The 23,625-nt window shown below is 58.3% G+C and overlaps 2 protein-coding genes across 8 annotated transcripts; both read left to right on the top strand.

Annotated features, from left to right (window-relative positions):
* The first annotated feature begins 5,822 nt into the window (after window positions 1–5,822).
* KLC2 (kinesin light chain 2) lies at window positions 5,823–15,550 on the top strand. Of its 6 annotated transcripts, none has more exons than XM_007170985.2 (16): window positions 5,823–5,929; window positions 6,762–7,036; window positions 9,391–9,621; window positions 9,763–9,832; window positions 10,490–10,712; window positions 11,366–11,453; window positions 11,546–11,647; window positions 11,745–11,918; window positions 12,026–12,125; window positions 12,777–12,826; window positions 12,934–13,001; window positions 13,436–13,544; window positions 13,647–13,805; window positions 13,882–14,006; window positions 14,216–14,273; window positions 14,577–15,550. In XM_007170985.2, exons 2-16 carry the CDS (start codon window positions 6,809–6,811, stop codon window positions 14,658–14,660), a joined length of 1,869 nt encoding a protein of 622 aa, XP_007171047.2. In that variant the 5' UTR covers window positions 5,823–5,929; window positions 6,762–6,808; the 3' UTR covers window positions 14,661–15,550. The 6 variants fall into 6 exon arrangements, with proteins under 6 accessions (XP_007171047.2, XP_057409120.1, XP_057409117.1 ...); XM_057553137.1 differs by having other exon boundaries at window positions 5,845–5,929; window positions 6,798–7,036; XM_057553134.1 differs by lacking the exon at window positions 5,823–5,929 and adding an exon at window positions 5,968–6,073.
* A 662-nt stretch (window positions 15,551–16,212) lies between these two features.
* Window positions 16,213–23,570, top strand: RAB1B (RAB1B, member RAS oncogene family). Of its 2 annotated transcripts, none has more exons than XM_007170988.2 (6): window positions 16,213–16,360; window positions 18,020–18,092; window positions 18,385–18,480; window positions 18,594–18,689; window positions 21,877–22,008; window positions 22,101–23,570. In XM_007170988.2, exons 1-6 carry the CDS (start codon window positions 16,347–16,349, stop codon window positions 22,293–22,295), a joined length of 606 nt encoding a protein of 201 aa, XP_007171050.1. In that variant the 5' UTR covers window positions 16,213–16,346; the 3' UTR covers window positions 22,296–23,570. The 2 variants fall into 2 exon arrangements, with proteins under 2 accessions (XP_007171050.1, XP_007171049.1); XM_007170987.3 differs by lacking the exon at window positions 16,213–16,360 and adding an exon at window positions 16,979–17,111.
* The last annotated feature ends 55 nt before the right edge of the window (window positions 23,571–23,625 follow it).

Below are 23,625 nucleotides of genomic sequence, written 5' to 3'. Positions count from 1 at the left end.
TTGTCTGACACACTCAGAGTGGCCAAGAAGGAGCCAGATTTCTAACCCAGGTCATCGGACTCCAGACCATCTCTCAAGGCCCTGCTCAGATCCCAACTTGCCAACCCTCCAACCGTCCTACATGTATTAAGTTCCTACCGTGGGCCAGTTCCTGTCCTAGGTATGATGACACACGGATGAATCTAGGGCTGGGTCTTTACCTACACCTATAAGGAAACTCTGAGCCTCGCAGGGGAGACAGACAAATAGACAATTGCCACAGAGCATGAAAGTTTGCTTGGGAGCACAAAGGAGGGGCAGCTAAGCCAGCCTGGGAAGGGGTGTCCAAGAAGATGTCTCAAAGGAAATGACGACCGACATGACAGGTGTTCTGGTGCAGGAAATAGCAAAACTAGAGATAAGACAGAGTCTGGCCTCTTCTGAGACTCACACGTGCTTTAGTGGGGCTGAAAGCAATGGTGAGTGATGGGGCAGAAGAGAAAGGAAGTGGCCAGAGCACTGAGGAGCCTTGTAGATATTATTGTTACTACGCTGAGCCAGAGCAAAGACTATGTAATTTATCGTGAGATCAGTGGGAGCCAATAAAGGGTTTTAGGCAGAAAAATGAGATGACAGAATTTATTTATTTATATTTATTTAGGTTGCACCGGGTCTTAGTTGCAGCAGGCAGCCTCCTTTAGTTGTGGCTCGAGGGCTCCTTAGTTGCGGCTCGCCGCCTCCTTAGTTGTGGCATGTGAACTCTTAGTTGCGGCATGCTTGTGGGATCTAGTTCCCTGGCCAGGGATCGAACCCGGGCCCCCTGCGTTGGGAGCACGGAGTCTTAACCACTGCGCCATCAGGGAAGTCGCTGAGATCATAGAATTTAGAAAGATCACCTTGCTACAACATGTTGGAGGAAATAAGAATGAAAACCAGAGGAGTTCAAAGGGTGTGGCAGCAATTTAGAAAAGATGTGATGAAGACATAGACTAAGGTAAGGGTAGAAGAGGAGGTGGAGGAAAATGGAGACTTGAGTCCTATTTAAGAGGCAGAATCGAGGTGTAGGTGGCTGGTTAGAAAACTGGGTCGAAGGAGAGAGAGTCGAGGATGGGGACTGGCCATCTGCTGGGTGAACGGGTCGATGGTGGAACAGCCCTGGAGGAGATTTAGGTGGGAGATGGTGGGTTTAGGGCAAGGTGGACGTGTTCTATTCAGAGGTGGAGTTGAACTTGTAGGTCTGGATGGAGTGCAGGGGAGTTCTCCGGGCTGGATGGAGATTTGAGCACCCTTAGCATGTGGAAGAGCCGATCTTAGGGAGACGGTGAGACGGCTCCTGGCCGGGCTGAGCTCCCTCTCCCTCTGTCCTGACCATGCAGGGCACCTACTGCCAGCACCAAACATCTCAGCACTCGTTATCTTCAGACTCGCCTGCTTGCTGCCTCATTTGTTCCTCACTTTCAGTCTGAACGTGTTTTCCCTCCAACGACACCCCAAGCAGAGACTGCTCTATATTTCATGTATTTTCTCCCCACTCTCCATTCACTAGCACAGGCTCTGTCAAATAGTAAATTTGATGATACTAATGATAATAACTACTAGTAATAGTGTCTGTTATGTAGAGGGCATAATGTTAAGGTCTTAACTCTGCTACTTTATTCCGTTCTCTTGAGGACCCAACAAGGTAGGTATCAGGAACCTCATTTTACAGATGAGGAAACAGATGAAGTTGCAGCGCATGCCTAAAGCTCCCCAGCCAGCAAACGGAGAAACGCAGCTCTGGACGCAGCTGAGTCTGCCCCCAAAGCCTGTGTGCCCTCCCGCTAAGCAGGACACGGACCCTTCCAGTCTGGCTGGGAGGCCACAAGGAAGAGAGGGTGCAGATTTGCCCCGTGGCTGCCAGGACAGGAACCAAAAGCCTCTCAGGGGACCTCTGAGCAGACTTGGTTCTTAGCTCAGTGGCAGAAAAACTGGCAACCAGAGGTGTTCAAGGTGAAACCAGCTCCGCAGGAAGTGGTGAGCTGCCCGTCGTGGTCACGGAGGAGGGGCTTCGTGAGACATGGTCTTTAAGGAACCTCCAATCTTGAGCACTTATGGGTGCTGATTTTTCTCTTTTTCTTGGCTGTGCCACACAGCATGCAGGATCTTAGTTCCCCGACCAGGGGTCGAACCCGTGGCCCCTGCAGTGGAAGCATGGAGTCTTAACCACTGGACCGCCAGGGACGTCCCGACCTTCTGATGTTTCAAGGGGGATGATATGCTTGGGAAAAGCGCCCACCCCCACCACCACTTCAAAGAAAAAGCATGAAGCGAGCCAAAGGGAAAAGATTGACTTAAGAAAGCAGATTTCAGTGCTTCCAAGGATCCAAGGGGAAGGGGTGGGAGCAGTGGGAGTGATTTTCAGGGAGAAAACAATGTTGAAAGTAGCGAGAACAACTTCCGCAGACATGGGACAGGCGGAGGCAAGCTGATGAGCTCCGTGGAAAATGGCATGAGAATCACCATTGGGCACGGACCCCTTCCTTTCTTCTCCATTAACTGAGCACCCATCAGCAGCCTGGCACCAGACCAGCAGCTGCGGAGGGGGGTGGGGTCGGGTCATGGGGAACAGAGCAGGGTGAAGTAACAGTCCCTTCCCTTGGGAGAGCACAGTGTAATCCTCAGAGACAAGATAAAAAGCCGAGTGGCTAAAAAGATTGAACACATGCAAGGTTACGAACTGAAAGCAAGATAAGAGCCTGAGAACCCGGCAGGGAAGGCCCAGCCTTCCCTCTGAGCGGCATACAGGGAGGAGTAGGGCCAGATGCCGAAAGAGAACCACAGAGAAACCACGGAAGCCTAAGGCTAGCAGAAAGGCTGGAACAGGAACCCAGCAAAAGCCATAAAGGGAGATTGAAAAATGTTCTCTCCGTTTACCTGGAAAAAGGTGATAGAAGGAATGTGCTCCTTTATTAGATGGAGAGAAAGCACAAGGTTAGAAAGCCCGGGCTTTGTGTTTGCGCCCGAGTATGTGTGGTGTGCATGCGTGTATGTGGGCCTGTAAACCCATGCACGTGGAGGTGTGAGTGTGGCGCATGGGCGTTCAGTGCCCCTGGGTGAACCTGCCCGAGGCTGTGTGTTGAGGGTGCGTGCGTCTGTGCTTCGTGTGGCTGTGAACAAGCAACATGACCTCGGTCCTCTTGACCTCTACTCTATGGGGTCAGTCCCCCTTACACACTGGGACAAAACGATGTGGACTCTGGATTGGAGAAGGACACAGTGGTCACCTCGTGCAGCTGCCTTCCCCTCTTTGGGCCTCACTTTCCGTACTTGTAAAACAAGGACACTGAAGCATTGGCTTTCACCCCAGGGGGCACATCATGGGCACCGCTGAAGTTTCAAAATAATAAGAGATGCCCAGGACCCACTCTGGCACTACTGAATCCCAATCTCTTGGAGAGCCTTCTAACAAAGTTCCTTCCCAAGAGGTTCTGAAACCTAGCCTTGTTAAGAACAGCAAAGGTGCCCTGGGCTCCAGATTCCACTTCCTCCCCATGAACTTGCCAGCGAGCTGGGCGTGCACTCATGGTATGATGGAGTCTGTTTGCACAAAGGCAGGCTTATCACACCGCAGCCAGTGCAACTCTGGGAGATAGGGCCGCCGTGTAGGCTGAAGACCTCGAATGCAAAAGACTCCAACCTGCAGGGTCCTGGATGAAAACTGACCCGATGAAACCGACAAAGATAAACACAAGCTCTGGACTGAGGCAAACAAGGTAATCCGCAAACACAAGAAACTGGTAACAGCAGGTGCTTCGGGGGAAGGCAGCTGCATGACTGAGGACAGTGGTCAGTGAGAAAGAGCTACATTTCACTGGAACTTGTAGATGCCTTTTGAATGTTGCATCATGTGAATGTATCAACTGTCTTTAAAAATCACTGGGAGGGACTTCTCTGGCCGTCCAGTGGTTAAGACTCCGAGCTTCCAATGCAGGGGGTGCAGTTTGATCCCTGGTGGGGGAACTAAGAGCCCACGTGCTGTGTGGTGCAGCCAAAAAAAAAAAAAAAATCCCTGGGAAAATATCACTGGCAGAAGCACAGAATCGGGCAGAAGAACCTGGCTGGATATAAGTGGGATGCACGCAATCTAGGGTTTTAGCTGACAAGCTTAGCCTGAGCAGACACCGTACCGTGGCTGTCAAAGTCAACCTGACTTTCAGCTTCACGGTGGACGGGTGGTGTGCTCCTTAGAGGGGGACTATCCCTCTGTGATCTGTGCAGTTCACTCCCTGTCTGGATCCCTGCGCCCTGGACTGAGCACCACATTCGGAGTAGTGTCTGGACTGACAAGCTAAGCCACAGAAAAGAGAAATCGGGAGGGGGAAGGGTCAGAAACTGCACAGGAGTGGGTGAAGGGACCCAGACTGTCAGCCCAGGCAGGGGTAACACTGTGTGGGGCACCATCACTGTATCCAAATATCTGCATTGGCAAAAGGGAGCAGACTGTCCTTCCTGAGGCCAGAGCTTCAGTTTGGTGTGCGCAGGCACTGTGGGCAGGTCCTCTGGGGGCTAAGGAAAAGCTTGCTAACTTTTAGAGCCATCTCACAGCAGAATGTAGTGGGCTCCCTGTCACAGGACATACTTGAGCTGGCGGGGTGCCGGACCATCTCTCTGTCAGAGATCATGCCAAGGGGATTCTCACATCCACCAGGACACTGAACCGGGTACAGTCTGAGTCTGAACACACCCTGACTCATGAGGAACGCCCCAGGCCCCTGGATACCATTGCCAGGCCTTGCTTGGCAGGTTTTGTCTCTCAGGGTGGTTATGCTGCTGTTACCCACTGGGATGTCGACCTAGAAGCAGTGCAGGTAGAGCTAGGGTAGCCAGCAACCCAGGGCTGCAGAGCACCAGACCCAAACCTGGGCCAACAGGTGCGCCCTTCTGCCTTTTAAAAAAACCAGCATTTACTGAGTGCTGCTATGTGGTAGCCAAGAGCTACTCTGAGAGCGGCCAAGAGCTACTCTGAGAGCGAACAAGACAGGCAGATCTTGGCCTGCATTCTAGGGAGGAGACAGAAACTGACAAGGAAAATGTTAGAAGGAGTAAATGCTACAGAGAGAATTAAATGTGTGCTTGAAATGGGCTGGAGGGCTGCTCTACATAGGGGGTGGGGAATCAGGGAAGGGCTCTGGGAGGAGATGACGTCATCATCACCTTGTCCTGATCATCCAGCCCACAGAATCTGTAGTGGTGCTCACCCACAGGGTCACGAGTCTGTTTCGGCCGATGCCCAACTGCCCCTTGCCATCCTTTTCTCCCTCACAGCCGGAAGCCTCCGTCCCTTCCTCCCAAGAAGCAGCCCTAAGATGCCTAGAATCCCCTACTGGGATAAGGACAGCTCCGAAGGATCTGGGTGGGGCATAACCACTCTCTAGAGACAAATGAGCCTGGGGTCAGATCCGCGAGATTGGGATAACAGCAGTGCCCGCTTTATCCGGTCTTTGCAAGCATTAAATGTGTCATCGCACTTAAGGCATCCAAGCGCCCCGCACACAGTAAGCGCTCAGAAAGTGGCAACTACCTCAATAAATGTCAATAAATGTCAGCTGTCTCGTTCTGGACTCTGAGGAGGCCGGGCCTTCTCCCTGGGCCCCAGTTTCTTCTGCCGCCCTCTCTGGCAGCGGTACAGGGTAAGTTCAGGTGCACATCCTCCCCAGGCTGTCCACACCGCTGCGTCCTCGGGGGGCGGGGTTACAGCGGAGGAATCCGAGGCCGCGGGAGAGTGGGAGGTGGCCGCTATGAACCTAAGCTTCAGGCAAACCCATGCCCGGCGCCTCAATGACCACGCCCCATCCCCGAAGGCCACGCCCCCGGATCCCTTCCCCTTGCCTGGAGTGGGCCCAGCCGGCGTGCTCCTTTAAGGCAGCCAGCGGGCCGAGAAGAGTGTTTAGCCCCCTCCGACGCCGCCAAGGTACGGGCTTCACCTTTAAGGCGGCGCAGGGACTGCTGGGAAGGCCGGCGGGATGGAGGCGGTGGGACCTGCTCACGGCTGCTGGTCCGGGTGAAGCGGGGCGGGAGCCGGAGCCGGAGCGGGAGGCGGGCCCGAGCGGGAGACGCAGGTCCACGCGGGCCGATCGGGCCGGGAGAGGGGGGGCTCTGGGTCGGCCTAGGGGAGGGGTCGTCTTGGGCGCGGCCTGTGAGAGGGCCAGGCCAGCCCGCGGGGAGGGGGCGCAGTCCTGGGTGGCCGGGGGCGGGATCTCGGCCTTTTCAGGGGAGGGGTCCGCAGGATGTCGTGCTGGCCTATGGGGCGCGGCCTGGGGGGAGGGGGGGGACGAAGAACCCGAGATCTCAGCTCCTTAGGGGGAGGGTCTCCCCAGGGTCGAGCTGCCCAGGAGGAGGGGCTCTGTGGCTCGGCCTGCCTGTTGGGAAGGGGGCTGCCCGAGGGGGGCTGGGGCCGGATCGCCCAGAGGGGACGGTGTCTCCGCACGGGAGTGAACCCCCCAAGATCCCCGTAGGTCCATCCTCTGGCGCGCCCTGCTCTGGCTTAGGGAGTCTCCAGGGAAGCCCCGAGATTGGGTCGCCTAAGCCGGCCTGAGCCAGTGGTCTGGGCCGAATCCGGGTCCAGCCTCGCCGGTCGCACCGCATTGCGTCTCCCGGGCCAAGACGAGCCGGGCGCGCCCCCTGTAGGCCGAGCGCGGGCACGGTGCGGGCTGCTGCCTGGGGGACGGGGCACCCCGGGGACCCAGGCGTCCGGGGACCCTAGGTGTTTACCTAATCCGGGGCGGACGGCGGCGTGGCCCCAGGCCCGGCACCCCCTGCCCGCCCTCTCGCCTTCACAGGTGGCACGGCCATGGCCACGATGGTGCTTCCTCGGGAGGAGAAGCTGAGCCAGGATGAGATCGTGCTGGGCACCAAGGCCGTTATCCAAGGGCTAGAGACCCTGCGCGGGGAGCATCGTGCCCTTCTCGCTCCCCTCGTCGCTCATGAAGCTGGTGAGGCAGAGCCCGGCTCACAGGAGCGCTGTGTCCTCCTGCGCCGCTCCCTGGAGGCCATCGAGCTGGGGCTGGGGGAGGCCCAGGTAGGCTGGTCTGGGGTGCTAAGGAGGGAGGTCATGGGAGGGATGGAGCCTTCCAGAGGAATCCTGGCAATGTAGTAACAGAATCAGAAGGGAAGGAAGAATCTGTCCCCTGGAGCCTCATGGTAGGATCCCAGTAAATATCTGTTGAAGAAATGGATGGGCTCTGGAGACCCCAGCCGTGCCTGGCCCCAGGAGAGCCTGATCATCTGGCTTCTCTGCTAGGTAGCAGAGACTGCATGGCCTAAAAAAACTGAGGAAATCCTTAAGGATCCCCCCATTCATTCTTCTATTCATTTGTTAACAGGTAAGTTATCAAGTGCCTACTATGTGCCTGGCAATGTGTTAGGTGCCAGGGCTACAGGTCCAGCAAGACAGACGAGATCCCTGCCCTAGTCCAATAGGAAGAGAGTCAGAAATACACATATATTTATTCAATATTATAAGTTCTCCAAAGAAAATAACAAGATCTTGTGATAGCCTTAGCTATTGGTCAAGCAAGACTTCTGAGGAAATGACATTTAAATCAAGACCTGAGAGAAGGAATGAACCAGCCTCCAGAGAAAGAGGAAAGTGAGAGGTTGCATGTACAAAGGTCCTGAAGTGGAAAAGATCTTGTTGTGGAGGGAGAACTGAGAGACCTGTCTAACTGGAGCTTCGTGAGGAAAGAGAGGGACAGAAAAGGCCTGCGGAGAAGGTGGGGACCAGATCATGCTGTGCCTTATTAGTTTGGGTTTTATTCTCAGGAAATCAGGAAGCCTTTGGAGGGTTTAAGCAGTAAAGCGACACAGTCTGGCTTAGGTTTTAAAAACTCTCTCTGGCTGAGGGGTGGAGAATGAATGATTGTGGGTCAGGGTGGAAGGAGGTAGTAGGTGTTAGGAAGCCACTGCTAGAATTCCAACGAGAAATGGTGGGTTGGGCCATGAGGGTAGTAAGAAGGGGGTCAGTCCTAGACGTTCTGGAAGTAGGTCCAGTAGGGCCCGGGGATGGACTAAAGGAGACAGAGAGGGGCAGGGAAAGTCCCAGGTTTGTGGTTTGAGGAAATTAAGAGGAGGAGAGAGCCTGGATGGGTCAGGAGTTCTGTTTGGGCCCTCTTAAGTTGGGGCTGCCAGGATGACATGCAGACGGAACTATCCAGGAGGTGCTGGGGTGTACAAGGAGTTAGACTCTCGGGCAGGGAGTCTTGGCCCACTCAGATCTTGGCTGAGACACTGCCTGGCTCTGTGAATCCTGGGTAGGTGGTATCACCTTGGTTTCCTTGTTTTTAAAATAGGGATCATGCCATCTGCCATAAATACTTCCAGGCTGTTTAGGATATTTTTAAAAAATAGCTAGTGGTTGTGAAAACACCTGTCACTTAGGCGTTTGCTAGTCAACTAGAAAGCACGGGGTCCCAGACTGCCTGGCTCTCTGGGAGGGCAATGTGTCGGGCATTCACTCCTCGGCCGGCTGACTGCCAGGTACAGAGATGAACACACCAGGGCCCCCTCCCAGTGTATACAGGCACAGATGGACAACAGGATGGCATGGAGCTGGGGGAGGTGCCGTGCTTTCCGGGGGCTGAGGGCATAAGAGGCTTCACTGCAGAAATGACCCTGACCATGAAGAACGGAGAAAGGGTAGAGTCTAGGCAAGGCCCCAAGGCGGGAGGAGCCTGGAAGCTCAGGAAAGGAGTCGTGGAGTTTGGGGAGAGGGATGGGGGCTGAGGCTGAGGCCTCTGGATCCCCTTACCTGCCCCTGTGGTTTTCCAGACACTGGGGGTTTAGGACACACACCCCCTTCCCTCCCTGGGAGCTGCAGGAGGACAGGGGCTGCCCTGGCCCCTTGGCAGAAGTCAGGATGGAGTCTTTCGGTAGCCCTTCAGTCGTCTATCAGGGTCTTTGGGAAAGCGCTAGCGCTGGGCCAGGGGCAGCGGTATGGTATAGTGGCTCTGGCTACAGGGCTTGAGTACAACTCCTAGGAGAGACAGGAAACGAGTGGACGGCTCGGGGAAAGGGCAGCACCCTAGCTAGCGCTCTTCATGATCCAAACAACCCAACAAGGTGGGAACTGGACCATCGATGTGGAGGACTAGCTGGAGGCCCAGGAAATGGGATGGGCTATTTCAGAGTCTAGCACAGCCAGCCTGGGAGCCCAGGGCTCCTGACCACAGAAGGAAGGACTTAGGAATCCCCAAGCCTCCTGGTTTCAGGTCTCAGGCTATGTTGGTCTGTTTGGGGCCCTGGGGCAAAACTCCTTTGATGAGAGGAGAACTTCGGGGCCCTCAGCCCTGCAGCTCCTCCGGGCCTGGCTCTTCTCTGGGGCCCAGGCTGGGGGGTCAGCAGGGCTCTGACCTCCGTTCCGGCTGGCTGCCGCAGGTGATCTTGGCGCTGTCGAGCCACCTGGGGGCTGTAGAGTCGGAGAAGCAGAAGCTGCGGGCTCAGGTACGGCGCCTGGTGCAGGAGAACCAGTGGCTGCGGGAGGAGCTGGCAGGGACGCAGCAGAAGCTGCAGCGCAGCGAGCAGGCCGTGGCCCAGCTCGAGGAGGAGAAGCAGCACTTGCTGTTCATGAGCCAGATCCGCAAGCTGGACGAGGACACCTCCGCCAGCGTAAGCCCTACCACGGCCACTGGGTGGGGCAGGGGCACCTGGGAGCAGGGAGGGGCGGCGGGGGGCAGACGCTGCTCCGACCCAGCCCGCCAACCCCTGGGCCGCCTCCTTCCCTGACACCCGTCCCGTCTTCCTCCCCAGGAGGAGAAGGGGGACGTCCCCAAAGACTCTCTGGATGACCTGTTCCCCAGTGAGGAGGAGCAGAGCCCAGGTGCGGAGGGGCAGCTGGCTCTGGGGGCGGGAAAGGAAGGCTGTGTGAACTCCTGGTCCTTGGGACCCAGAGGTCACAGAAAACAAGGTCTGAGTGGCTGCCGTGTTCTTTCCTGCCTCGTTTCTGATGATAACATCCGAGCATTAGAGCTTAAAAGGCAGGTTGTACATGTTGCTTCTCTCATCTCCCAAGTTCTGTGAGGAGCAGGCATCACAGTTCAGAGCTTGCGAGCAGGCCGGCCTGGGTGCGAGCCCTGCTCGGCCTCCATTTGCTCTGTGACCACTGGTAGAGTTTCTTTCCTCTCTGAGCCTCCTCTGAGGGTTAAAGGAGGACGCATGCACAGTGCTGAGCCCCGGGCCAGTACTGGCCTTGCTGATCGGGTGGCCTGTGTATCAGAGCCTCTCTTCTGCACGTGAGGAGGCTGAGGCTCGGGGGTTAGGCGACTTGCTCTGGGACACACAGCTTGAAGTACCGGAGCTGGGACTCTACCCACTCTTTTTGTGGGGTGACTAGACCCACTCTACAGATGGGGAAACTGAGAGCGAATGGTGACTTGCCCAGGGCCACGTGTGACGTCGGTCAAAGGTATGGCTGGCATGTGCCGGCCCAGCTCAGGGGGCACTTGGTACCTCTGACCTCCCGCCCTTGGCTTTGCAGCCCCCGGCCCTGGAGGAGGAGATGTGGCTGCGCAGCACGGGGGCTATGAAATCCCAGCACGGCTCCGCACCCTGCACAACCTGGTGATCCAGTACGCCTCTCAGGGCCGCTATGAGGTGGCCGTGCCACTCTGCAAGCAGGCCCTCGAGGACCTGGAGAAGACGTCAGGCCACGACCACCCTGACGTGGCCACCATGCTGAACATCCTGGCGCTGGTCTATCGGTGAGGGCTCCTCCGGCCTCGGTCACCCATGGGAGCATTCTTCCTGAAGGCTCCAGCCCTGGTCACAAATCCTCAGTGCCTGCAGTGGGCCAGGACTCGGGTTCCACCAAGCAGTTGGGTGACAGAGAAAGAAGGATCTTGTCCCTGGAGAGGGCCAAGCCCACTGGGTGCCTGAGCTACAGACATGAATATGCCTCAGTCTAGTGGTGGACAAAGGCTTGGACATATCCAGGGAGGGGACGGCACACGAGGACGCCGGGGGCACACCTCCTCCAGGCACCAAGGCTTGAGGAGGGCCTTTGGTGAAAGTTGAGTTTGCCCAGAGCACAAGAGGGTCGGAGAAGGTCTCCTTGGCAGAAAGGACACCATGAGCAGAGGCCCTGGGGAACAGAGGACAGGGTGCACTGGGCATGGGGCAGTGAGGGTGGGATCTGGGGGAGTCTGGCTTGCACCCCAGCACTGCATGCCCTTCCTGCACAAAGCCCCCCAAGCCAGAGAGCAGGGGCTGACCACGTCTCCCCACGCTCAGGGTCACACCCCATCATGCTCACTCATTAGTAAGTATGGGACGAGTGACCACAGGGATCTTGGGCCACTAGGAGGAGGGCCTTGGGCTGGAGAATAACCCTCATCGTGCTCCCACCTGCCCCCAGGGACCAAAACAAGTACAAGGAGGCTGCCCACCTGCTCAATGATGCCCTGGCCATCCGCGAGAAGACACTGGGCAAGGACCACCCAGCTGTGAGTGAGGCTGGGTGGGAGGTGGGGGCTTCCCCTCCCCCCTGCAGCTCCCAGGTCCCGGGTCATGCAGCCTCCATTCTCCCACCCGCTAGGTGGCTGCGACACTGAACAACCTGGCGGTCCTGTATGGCAAGCGGGGCAAGTACAAGGAGGCTGAGCCCCTCTGCAAGCGGGCACTGGAGATCCGGGAGAAGGTGGGAGCAGGCAGGGCTGGGCAGGCCAGGTGGGCTGGGCAGACAGGGGACGTAGGCCGGCCCCGAGCCCAGCCACTGGCTCCCGCTCCTGTCCCAGGTTCTGGGCAAGTTTCATCCAGACGTGGCCAAGCAGCTGAGCAACCTGGCCCTGCTGTGCCAGAACCAGGGCAAAGCTGAGGAGGTGGAATACTACTACCGGCGGGCACTGGAGATCTACGCCATGTGCCTTGGGCCTGACGACCCCAACGTGGCCAAGACCAAGAACAACCTGGTGTCCTGGGCTGGAGGGGGGGCTGGGGGAAGGGGGAGGGGGGAGGGAGGAGAGGAAAAGGCTCCACTCCTTGCATCCTGCTCACCCTCTGGGCCCTGCCCCTCCAGGCCTCCTGCTACCTGAAACAGGGCAAGTACCAGGATGCAGAGACCCTGTACAAGGAGATCCTCACCCGCGCTCACGAGAGGGAGTTCGGCTCTGTCAGCGGTGAGCATGGCTGCTGGGTGCCCCAGCTCACCCGGCACAGGCCCACCCAGCCGTCAGCATCTAGGACGAATACCTCAGCCGGGCAGGCCTCACGCCTAGGGTCTGGCTGGTCCGCAGCCACTTGTGTGCACACGTGAGCACACACACCCAACTCACACAGCCCCCTAGGAGGTTGTACCTGTGCAGTGCCCTCCCTTTGCATACCTGTGCCCTCGGCCCAGAGCCTCTTCCCCTTTCTCCACTGGGCAACTCACACTCACCGTGAAGGCCCAGCCCAGATGTCTCCCACTCTGGGACGCCACCTTCTGGTCCCTCACGGTCAGTCACTTCCTGCTCTGGGACCCCTCAGCCCGGCCCAACATTCAGGCCTAGCATCATCTCGCGCCGTGGGCCTGAGGTTTGTAAGGGTGTGCTCCCCCCAACCCCCAGTCACGAGCCCCTCAAGCACAGGCCTGTGCCACAGGCATCTCTGTTCCAGAGGAGCGTCAGTCATATTTTGGGTCTGTTTCTTGTCCATTCATTCATTCAACAAAGCCCAACCCTGGTCCTTCTTGAGTACCCCTGACTTCCCCCGAGACCCCAGTCATGTGTCCAGCCCAACCAGGAGAGGCCCACGTGAGAGGCTGGTGACAGCCCCGTCTCTCCCTCCAGGGGACAACAAGCCCATCTGGATGCACGCAGAGGAGCGGGAGGAGAGCAAGGTAGCTCTGTGGGGCAGGGCCGGGGCAGGCGCCTGTGGCGGGAGGATGAGGCCAGGGGTGTGTAGAGGGGAGGGCCTTCTCCCACCTTCCGCTTCTCTCTCCCCCAGGATAAGCGCCGGGACAGCACCCCCTATGGCGAATATGGCAGCTGGTACAAGGCCTGTAAAGTAGACAGGTGAGGACAGTGGGGCGGGACTGCTGGGCTGGCAGAGCGCCGGGAGGCGGCATCCTGGGCGGGGGGCCGGGGCCAGACTCCACCCTCCACACTGCTCAGCCCCGATACACACCTCTTCTCCGTCAGCTCGTCTTTCAAGGCCCAGCTCACAGGCCACCTGTCCCAAGAAGGCTTTCTGTCCCAGGACAGCCTGATTATCTCACTCCTGGGTTTCCCAGCTTTTAGTCCTGGTGGCAACATCCCACCTAGGGCCCTCAGGTGATTCCCCAAAACAGGGGAATCCAGGTGGACCTGGCACAGGGCCTGACACACAGGAAAGGCTCGATTTTGGTCGGCTGGATGGTTCCTCAGGGCCAGCGTGGGCTGGGTGTCGGGATGGGCCCTGGCTCCTGGGGAGCAGGGAGTTGGAGACCGTCCCGCTCTCCCGTCCGCAGCCCCACGGTCAACACCACGCTGCGCAGCTTGGGCGCCCTGTACCGGCGCCAGGGCAAGCTAGAAGCCGCGCACACGCTGGAGGACTGCGCCAGCCGCAGCCGCAAGCAGGTAGGGCGACAGGCACCAGGGGTGTGGGCAGGGACCTGCGTGGCCCTGTGTGTGATCCAGTTAGGGCCCGCTGCTCCGCCTGATGCGCCCGCCCTCCCTCAGGGCCTGGACCCCGCAAGCCAGACCAAGGTGGTGGAGCTGCTGAAAGACGGCAGCGGTGGGCGCGGAGACCGCCGTGGCAGCCGAGACGTGCCCGCGGGTGCTGGGGCTCGGTCTGAGTCCGACCTCGAGGAGGGAGGGCCTGCAGCCGAGTGGAGCGGGGTGAGTCTAGGGGCTGGACTGGGCCAGGGGGCTGTGTAGCTGGCATGGCGCAGAGACGACCCTGTCCGCCCCACAGGACGGCAGCGGCTCGTTGCGGCGCAGCGGCTCCTTCGGGAAGCTCCGAGATGCCCTGAGGCGCAGCAGTGAGATGCTGGTGAAGAAGCTGCAGGGTGGTGGCCCCCAGGAGCCCCCGAACCCCAGGTGAGCCTCTCACCCCACAACCTACCAACCCCAGCTGCACTTCAGACCCAGGGTGAAGTCCCTGTCTCGCTCAAGCTCCACCCACCACCAATCTCCCTCCCCTTCCGCCTCCCTCCCCATCAGCCTCCCTCCCCTGCCCCAAGCTGACCCCTTCCCCCGTCCTCCCCCAGTTCCACCGTGGGCAAATCCTGACCGCCCTTTCCCCTCAGGATGAAGCGGGCCAGTTCCCTCAACTTCCTCAACAAGAGTGTGGAAGAGCCAGTCCAGGTACGGGTGGGTAGTTGTCGGCACTGGGCAGCTGAGGCCCCGGCCCCAGGCCTGCGTGTCCTGTGTACTTGCCGAGCTTCTCAAGCATGTCTGTTCATCCAGCCACACTTCCTGTCTCCATCCCAGGCCTGGCTTTGGGCTGGACCCTGGGGAGACAAATGAGGGAAACTCAGCTCCTGCCTGTGAGCGGCCAGTGGCAGCACAGTAACTGTGGAGGTGGGTGGGAGTGTCAGGCCCCTCGGGGCCAGGGAAGCAAGAACTGGCGGCAGCATGAGGCTGAGCCACCCGCCCCTCTGCCCACAGCCTGGAGGCACAGGCCTCTCTGATAGCCGCACCCTCAGCTCCAGCTCCATGGACCTCTCCCGACGAAGCTCCCTTGTGGGCTAATCCTGAAGGGGCAGCCGGTCGCCAGAGCCTCCACCCGGCACCATCCCCACCCCAGCCCTGCGCATGGGCCTGCTGCTTGCCCCTCCTGTCTCTCGCAAGGACCCCTGTCTTTTCTGTTCAATCTCAGGGTAACCTCCTCCCTTGTCATCTCAGCCTGAGCCCTGGAGGCTGGGCCTGCCCACTCCAGCTCTACCCCTTATTTATTCCTTCCAGCAGGGCCCCCTCTTCCCTAGGTTCAGGGCCAGCGGAGGGGCTGGCCGGGGTCTCCAAAGGTAGAGAGAGGCTCAGTGGCCCCCCCTCCGCAGACCCCAAATCCAAGAACACTAAGCACCCGCCGTCCCTTCAGCACCCTGCCCTCCCCCGGCCGTTGCTTCTGTATATAGAGAAATAAGTTATTGGCCGCACTCCTCCCCTCAGTCCTTGGTACTATCCGGCCTCCCCTCATCCCACCCTTCTCTAGTGGTACCGCCCAGGCCTTAATCACCCCCATTCCGCGCGGTGGTATCTCCCAGGCTCCACATCTCAGGGGCGGTGCCTCCCCAAAGGGTTCCCTGGGCATTCTCGCGTTCCTCCCGGCCTCTGAATGGTGCGCCCTGCCCCGTGTCCCAGTACGGAGAGCCCACCCCCTGTCCGTCCTCTCACCGCCGGGCTCTGCCCTGCAGCCCGGTCTTATGCACTGCCCCTGCCGCCCGGCCCGCCCAGGCTCGGCCTGACCCCGCCCCGGGCACCGCCCATAGAGCCATCCTGCCACGCCTCCTCCCACGCCTGTAGCTTCTTGCTAGGGGCAGTGATGGACCCCTGTGGCAGGAGGGGCTGCCCCAGTTGGGAGGTGAGGCGGTCGCTCTCTATTTTCAAATGTTGCTGTAGAAATAAAGACGGTTTGACTCTGAGCTGGGCTTGTTTTGGGGCGGAGCCCGAGGGCTCCTAGCGTCTCTACGTCTCTACATTGGGGGTGGGGTCAGGAGAGGCTGCGAGTGAGTGTGTGTGTGTGTGGCTCGCTCACGTCTGGCCCCGCTCAGCTGCAACCTAGATAGGCTTCTCCTATCCCGGAGTTGTTCGGGAGCCCCACAGATTAAGGATTTTTTTCTAACAACCTTCATCTCTGAGATTCTGGAGACCACAGGCTTTGATCGAGCTTTGCCCCTAACCAAGCTGTTTGACCTTGAGCGAGTTACCGAGTCTCGATTTTTTCATCTATAAAATGTGGGTGACACCTTTTTCCTGGGGTTGCTGCTGGGAGTTAGGAGCGCCAGTACACGAAGAACCCTGGATAAATGAACTTTTACTAACGCTGCGGGGAGTGTAAGGATGAATGCCTCTGTCAGACAGACGTGAAACGTGTCAACGACAGCACTAAATTGAGGATCCAACGCCGGGACGCTGTCAGGCTCCCGAGCGCGGTCCTCCAGCCCAGGTACTTCTAGGGAGCGAACTACAAGCTCCAGAAGGCAACGCGCGGCGATGGTGGGGCCTGGGCTAGGATTACGCCTGCGCAGCGGGGGGCGGGGTGAGTTGCACAACGTAAGGAGACTACAAGTTCCGGGGAGCCACGCGGCGAGGTCCCAGTCCGGAGTATTTGCGCCTGCGCGTCGCGGGCGGGGCCTCTGGGGCGGAGCGGCCACCATCTTGGAACGGGAGGCGGAGCAGAGCCGACTGGGAGCGACCGAGCGGGCCGCCGCTGCCGCCATGAACCCCGAATAGTGAGTGCGCCCCGCCCGCGCCGTCCGGCGCAGCCTCGATCCCGAGTACGGGGCTGTACGCTTACCGGGGTTGTCCGGCCCGGGTCAGGACTGCGCGGCGCCCCCACATCCGGGTCCCTCTTCCGCTGACCTCCCCCCCTCACATCCGGGTTCTGCCCCTCCCCCGGGGGCCCCAGAACCCCAGCTCGACGCCCCGAGTTCTTGCACCCGGTCCCGGAGACTGCGACCCCGAGGGGCACCACTTGGATCCCGAGGCACCGGCACTAGCAGGCCTTGTCGGTCAGGTGACCCCGCAGCCCCGGTCTTTCCAGGCCTCAGTTTCCCCACCTGCTGCCTGAGAGTAGCGGTCTGGGTGCTGACGACGGTCCTGGCATTGTGGAGCCCATCCCCAGAGTTTCTGGTCTCGGTCCAGATTCGGGCCCTTTAGGTCGGGTCGTACATTCTGCTCTCCAGTCCTCCCGGAATCCGGTTCCTGGGGGCTGGCCCGCTGGGTAGCTTTTCCGCAGGTTCTCCCCTCCGGGGCTGCCGCTTTGCCCTTTACCTGGATCAAAGTGCCCTGCCGCTCCCAGAGGCTGGTCCCCTCCCGCCCTCCCCTCACCTTTGCGCAAGCACCTGGCGCCGCCGTCACACCCCTTCCCTTCGCCGTCACCCTGCCGAAGAAGTTCAGATGAATGTGGCATTTGCTTTCTCCCTTCCAGTGGGATTCTTTGTTCCTCAGACTTTCCTCACTTCTTGGTCACTCCCCCTACGGGTAGGTGGCCCACATCTCTGCCCCGACTTCTCATCGACAGTTTTCCCTTAGTGTCAGTTATCTTCTTCCTCTTTTGCCACTTCCTTTTTCTTCTCCAGATCCTGGCTTCAGATATCCTTGGGGAAGGGTGAAGCTCTGAGCTGGATTGTAAGGGGTAACAGAGAAGGGAACCAACAGGCTTTCACAGAGACTTTGGAGTCTGAACCTGGTTTCCAGTATTAAAGTTAACAGCTGTGTAACTTAGGGCAAGTCACTTCCCTTCTCTGGTCTCTGGTTTCTTCATTAGTTGGGAATAACCAGCACTCACTTCATTGGGCTGTTGTGAGGCTTGAATGAGATGATGCATTTGAAGTGCTTAGCACAAGGCCAGGCACAAGTAGGAACTGGATAAGTTTTAACTGCTATTATCATTGCCGCTTGTTGACCGTCTCTTTCTGGAGACTTCATACCAGGTTCTTTACATAGGTATTCAGTTAAGTTCTAGGCTGGGCCCTGGCTTCCACTTCTGGGGCCTCCCCTGCCAAGTCAGGTATGGCAGATGGCAGTGTAGGAGGGTTTCCCTAAATAACCCCTGCTGGACCCGAAACCATGGAGTCTATCAGGAATCAGGGTAGGATACCCAACTCTGTCACCTAACTCATGTGATCCTTGGCAAGTCACGTCCCTCTCTGTGGCTCCATTTCCTTCTCTGTGAAGTGGGGATTCAGATGCACCCCTTTGGGCCAGCTGTGTTACGGGGAGTGGTCAACCCTCCCCATCCCAGGACTTGTGGCAGGATCTTGTGAGTGCTTTAATACTCTAATCCAAGGCACACCTCACAGTGTGGGAGAATGCTATAGTTTTGACTCCAGGATGATGGCAGGTGGGCTCCCTGCCTTCCTTCACACCTTCCCATCCTTTCTCTCCAGTGACTACCTATTTAAGCTGCTTTTGATTGGTGACTCGGGCGTGGGCAAGTCCTGCCTGCTCCTGCGGTTTGCTGTAAGTAAGAAGTTTCCTATACCATCCATCTGGGGTCCTGGCTGGTGGCCGGAGGGAGAGGGGGGCAACCCAGAGAATAGTGGTTGCAAGACCTGGGAGACCAAGGATGAAGTTGCAGGACTTGCCAGCAACATATCTGACTGAACAAGGGCATAGGGCTGGCAAGTTGGGGTGCTGAGAACTGGGGCTCAGCAGTTAGGAGCTCAGCTGGGGCAGGACACTGGAGGGAGGTTTTCCAGATGGGCCTCAGACCTGTTCACTCAGGCCATTTCCCTGGTCCCTGATCTTTCAGGATGACACATACACAGAGAGCTACATCAGCACCATCGGGGTGGACTTCAAGATCCGAACCATTGAGCTGGATGGCAAAACCATCAAACTTCAGATCGTGAGTGTTGCTCCTTGCAGAATCCCTGGTGCAGAGACATCTCCCTTGGGAGGGGAGGGGCCCTGGGCACGGAGCCCAGGGCTGACCTGCCCGTCTCTCCTGCTGTCTTGTAGTGGGACACAGCTGGTCAGGAACGGTTCCGGACCATCACTTCCAGCTACTACCGGGGGGCTCACGGCATCATCGTGGTGTACGACGTCACTGACCAGGTACTCCCGGGCTCACCATCCCCCACTTTGCCTCCTCAGCCTCAGGTCTTTGGCTTTTGCTGCTTTTTACTGTTCCCGTCCTCTCTTTCTCATGCTGCCTGGAAAGGAGACTGTTCTCGGACTCATTTCACAGGGGGGGAAATAGCTGCAGACCTGGGTCCTCCCCAGGCCCCGCTGCAGGGCCTTGGCAGAACCAGGCCTCACCTCCCTGTCAGACTTGCCACCTTACTCTAGACCTTCCAGGCACCTGTGTTTTGTGGGGGGTTCAGTCAGCTGACTGCTTGCTGTGCTGGGCCCGTGGCCTCCTGGGTAAAGACACTGTGGAGAAGCGATTGGAGGGCCTTACGCAAGGAAGTGAGGGAGCCCTGCACTCTGGGCCCAGTGTGAGCAGAGTTCTGGGAGGCCTGTGTCTGCTGTGGCAGCGTGAGTCTTGTGTCATCGGCATCAGCGGTGATGTTAACAGCGGGAAACAGTCCTGTCACGCGTTACAGTTCACAGGTTGTGTCACAGCCCTTTGATGCTCGTAACACTCCAAAGAGGTGTGTGTTATATTCCCATTTTACAGATGAAGAAATGGGTCGGGGTGGTAAGACTTTCTTAGGCCCTGCAGCCAGTTAAGTGGCGGAGACAGAAAGCCCAGGCCTACTGATTCTACCCGCTTTGTTTTTTTTTAAACTTTGTTGCTTCATGGAGGTCAGGCCCTGGGGACATGGAGATACTTGTGTCAGCCCCAGGCCAGGAGGAGTCCCCACTCTGAGGGGCAGCTGGGCTCTTCAGCTCACCAGGGACTCGTGATGCCTCCTAGACAACAAGCTGTGGGTGAACTTTGCTCCACTCAGACGGAGGTCACCAAGGACCTCTAACCGCCAAAACTTGTGACTTCATTTCAGTTTTTGCCATGATTGATCTCTCGTGGCTTTTAACTCTGTTCTCTTCTCGCTCTTTGAAAAAGTTACTGTCTCAACGTCTGCCACCTCCTGCTGCAGCAGATTCTCTTTTCAGTGACTTCTTACTGGTCTGTCGTATCCTGCCCCGCTACAGCCCCAGATTCTGTGCTTCTTGATTGCCCCAAGCCGCCTCCTGACTCTCCCTGCACAATTCTGGCCACCTTGTGGTTTGGCTTCTTGTTTTGTGATTTCTACAACTAAAGAGCTATCACTGTGGATCTCCTCCTGTGTCCTGCGTTCTGCTGGCACTTTATGTCTGTGTTAATTCTCATGTTCACAGTATAACCCAGTGAACTCAATGGTGGCGTCCCTCTTTTCCAGATGAGGAAACACACTTAGACGTATGTTGAGTTACCTGCGCATGGCTTCACAGTCAGGAAAGGCAAAGCCCGTATTTTGAACCCAGGGTTCTTTGCTTCCCAGCACATCCTTTCCTGCCTCTTGACCGCCTTTAGGCCATCTGCAGAGCTCCAGACCATCTGCAGGACTCAGCTTGTCTGGTGCTGGTCTCCCCATCTCTTCCTGAACTGGCTTCTGCATCCTCATCTTTATAACAGAGTCCCTGTTGGCCTGACCAGAAAACTCTTCCCTCCCCCATCCTGTCAGTCCCTGGGCCCCTCTGTTCTCCCCCATCATCTCTCCCAGATCCGTCCCCTCGTAATAATAGGAGTGATGAGGATAATGGCAGCTCTTGCTAATTAAGCACTTGTTATGAGACAAGCCTGCATTCATTATCCCATACTCACAACAGCCCCACCAGGAGGTACTGCTTTATAGAAGTGAGGAGACTGAGGTTCCGAGAAGCCAAGTGACATATCTAGGACCATACAGTAAGTGGCAGAGGTGGGGCTTAACCCAGGCTGGTCTGACTCTAAATCCTGTGCTCTTCCCTGCCTCATTCCCTGGCTCAGGGCACATCTTCTCTTCCCTGGATTATTCCAGCCATCTCCCAGCTGGTGTCCACCTCCTTGCCAGTCTGATCTGGCCTCTGCACTCCTGCCAGGACTCTCCTCCCGGAACACAGGTGTGCTGCTGCTGCTCCCTTCCGAAGGAAACCTCTGCTGGCTCCTGGTTGTCTAAGATTGGGCCAGGCTAAGACCCTCCCTGCTTGGGCCTGCTTCCTCTTCCTCTCCTTCCCTGCTCAGGGCCTGTGTCCCAGCAGCTTTTAGCTTTTCCCCCTCCCCAAAGACAGCACGCCCCTCCCATCCCATCCCGTGACCCAGCGTATGTCTTCTCCTCCCCTTGCGCCTCTCCCCGTCCCTCCACTGGCACCCACATGGGGGTAGTTTGTCCCTGCAGGTGTAGGTAGGCTGTAATCTCCCCAGGCAGAGATGATCCTGGAGCTCCACCAGCTCCTGCCTTCTGTCCCTGCAGCGCTTGGTCTCCCTGTCTTGCCATTGTGTGTGCCCTAGTCTAGTCCTCCATTGTCCCCTGAGTGCTTTAGGGCAGGGCCCAGGCATGATTCCATTATTTGAACCCAGTGTCCAGCACAGGGCCCCGCCTGGGACATGGCAGGAGGTGTACGTTTGAATCCAGTGTGATATCACCAGACCTCTGGCTCCTAAGAAGGGAAAGCGGCTCTAGCTCAAGCATATTCCTAAAAGTTCTGTCCTTTGTCGGCATGCCAGGCGTGGGGGGGGGTGGGGCGCAGCAGGCCGCCAGGAGAGCCAGGCCGAGCGCGGAGGCTGTCGGTGCCAGAAGTAGGACAAATATCAGGCCCTGTTCCCAGGATACCTGTCTCCCCCATCGGCCAGGGTCTCCTCTGCGAGGATCCTCCACCTACCACTGGGCTCCAAGGTTTCAAACCTTAAAGGGATTTTAAGGCCACTGTGGGGACTTTGTAATTCTTGCTAACCTGTTATCCTTTGTCTCTGTCTTCCCTCTGGCCTCTCTCTTGATGCCATTTGCTCCCTCCACGTGGTTAGGCCTTTTCTGTGTCTTGGGGAAATACGAGCAGCTGCAGGAAGCAGAGCTGGCTGGCCCTTGGTCTAAGCTGTTGAGGTGTTGGGGCTGTTGGTAGACAGCCGGGGCTCTGCTGGGCCTGGCTTTTGGGGTCTCAGACAGAGGAGGGCAGGAAGGAGCGCTAAGCCTGGAGGAGCTTCCTCTGGGTCCCTGAGCCCAGGGCGCCTGCCTTTCTCAGGAGCCCAGGACAACCATCTTCCCCTCAAAACCCCTGTTCTCCAGGCCTGGCGTAGGGGTGGGAGGTGGGAGCAAAGTAACTTTTGATCTGGTCCCTCTAGGAATCCTATGCCAATGTGAAGCAGTGGCTACAGGAGATCGACCGCTATGCCAGCGAGAATGTCAATAAGCTCCTGGTGGGCAACAAGAGCGACCTCACCACCAAGAAGGTGGTGGATAACACCACAGCCAAGGTGAGCAGGCCTGGGCCAGGCTGCCCGGGTGGGCTGGGGCCTGCTGCCCCTCACCTCCTCTCCCCTTCTCTTTCCTCCTCTCCCCTTATCAGGAGTTTGCAGATTCCCTGGGCATCCCCTTCCTGGAGACGAGTGCCAAGAACGCTACCAATGTCGAGCAGGCGTTCATGACCATGGCTGCTGAGATCAAAAAACGGATGGGGCCTGGGGCAGCCTCAGGGGGTGAGCGGCCCAACCTCAAGATTGACAGCACCCCCGTGAAGCAGGCTGGTGGCGGCTGTTGCTAGGAGGGGCTCGTGGGGTGGGACCGGAGGTGGCACCTTCTCCAGATGATGCCCCTGGAGGGGGCAGGAGGTACTTCCCTCTCCCGGGGCATTTGAATCTGTGGCTTTGGGGTGTCCTGGGCTCCCCATCTCCCTCTGGCCTGTCTGCCTGCCGCCCTGAGCCCCGGTTCTGTCAGGGCCCCCAAGGGAGGACACCCAGGACCTTTGGCTGGGGTGAGGGTGCAGGCTTGCTCTGCTGCTGCCTCTGGGTGACTTTAAAAGATACCCCACCGCACACCTTTGGGATGAGGGCTCTCCTCTGTCTGTCTCCCTCCCCCTGCCCCCCGTGTATGCTGCAGTGGGTTTCTCTCCTTACTCTTCTTCCTCCCCTCCCCTGCGCACCCCCCTTCCCCAGGAGCCGAGGGCCTCCCTGGCCTCTACTGCCCCTGGCTGCAGTCAGCACCTGGGGCCAGGAATGGGACCAGGGGATCCAGGGCCCTGGAATGCAGGGCCCTGGGCTGGACCTCAGGACGGGCATGGGGCCACAGGGGCCCAGCAGCCCACTTTCCTCCCTGCCTCCGCACCCCGACACACACACTCACAGCTCAAGCCGTCCAGCTGCGGTGGGGTCTGAGCACATCTAGGGCAGGTGGGTGGGCAGCCGCGCTGGGCCTGTGTCTTGAGCCCAGAGGGAGCCTGCTCCTGCCACTCCCTGCCCTGCCAGAGCCAGGCCCGTGTGCTGCCCGCCCACCGTGCCCCTTTGTCCCCAAGGCAGGCGGAGGCGGAAGGCCCACCGTGCCAGAGGCTGGGCACCAGCCTTAACCCTTACTCTGCCAGCACCTCCTCCCTTGCCCTGAGGCAGCACATCTGGCTTATTCTCCCCCTTCCGTCCCTTGGAGCCTATGAGGGCGGATCCTCATCCCCTGTCGCTACTTCTCTGGGAATGTGGGTGCAACCCAGGGTGGGGGGGGCCTCTCCACTTAACTCCCTCCCACCCAGGATGCTAGCCCCCTGCCTCTGACACAGCTTCTTCCTGCAGAAAAACAAACCTTTGATCTCTACCTGAGAAGCCATGTCCCTTGTGCTGTCTCTTGCCTGTCCCACCTGTGCCCTCCCCTCCAGCTTGTATTTAAGTCCCTGGGCTGCCCCTTGGGGTGCCCTCCCAACTCCCAGGTTCCCCTCTGGTGTCATGTCAGGCATTTTGCAAGGAAAAGCCACTTGGGGAAAGACGGAAAGGACAAAAAATAAATAAATAAATTTCCACTGGCCCTCGGGGGAGCTGAGGGTTTTTGCAAGGAAGTTGTGGTGGCTGAGTGTGGTCTGTGGTGGGAGCTGCCTTTGGGTGGCGGGGAAG

The sequence above is a fragment of the Balaenoptera acutorostrata genome, chromosome 9 (assembly GCF_949987535.1).
Source record: "Balaenoptera acutorostrata chromosome 9, mBalAcu1.1, whole genome shotgun sequence".
Classification (NCBI taxonomy): Eukaryota; Metazoa; Chordata; class Mammalia; order Artiodactyla; family Balaenopteridae; genus Balaenoptera; species Balaenoptera acutorostrata.
The sequence above is the reverse complement of the archived record's forward strand: the minus strand, read 5'-3'. Positions and strand labels throughout refer to the sequence as shown.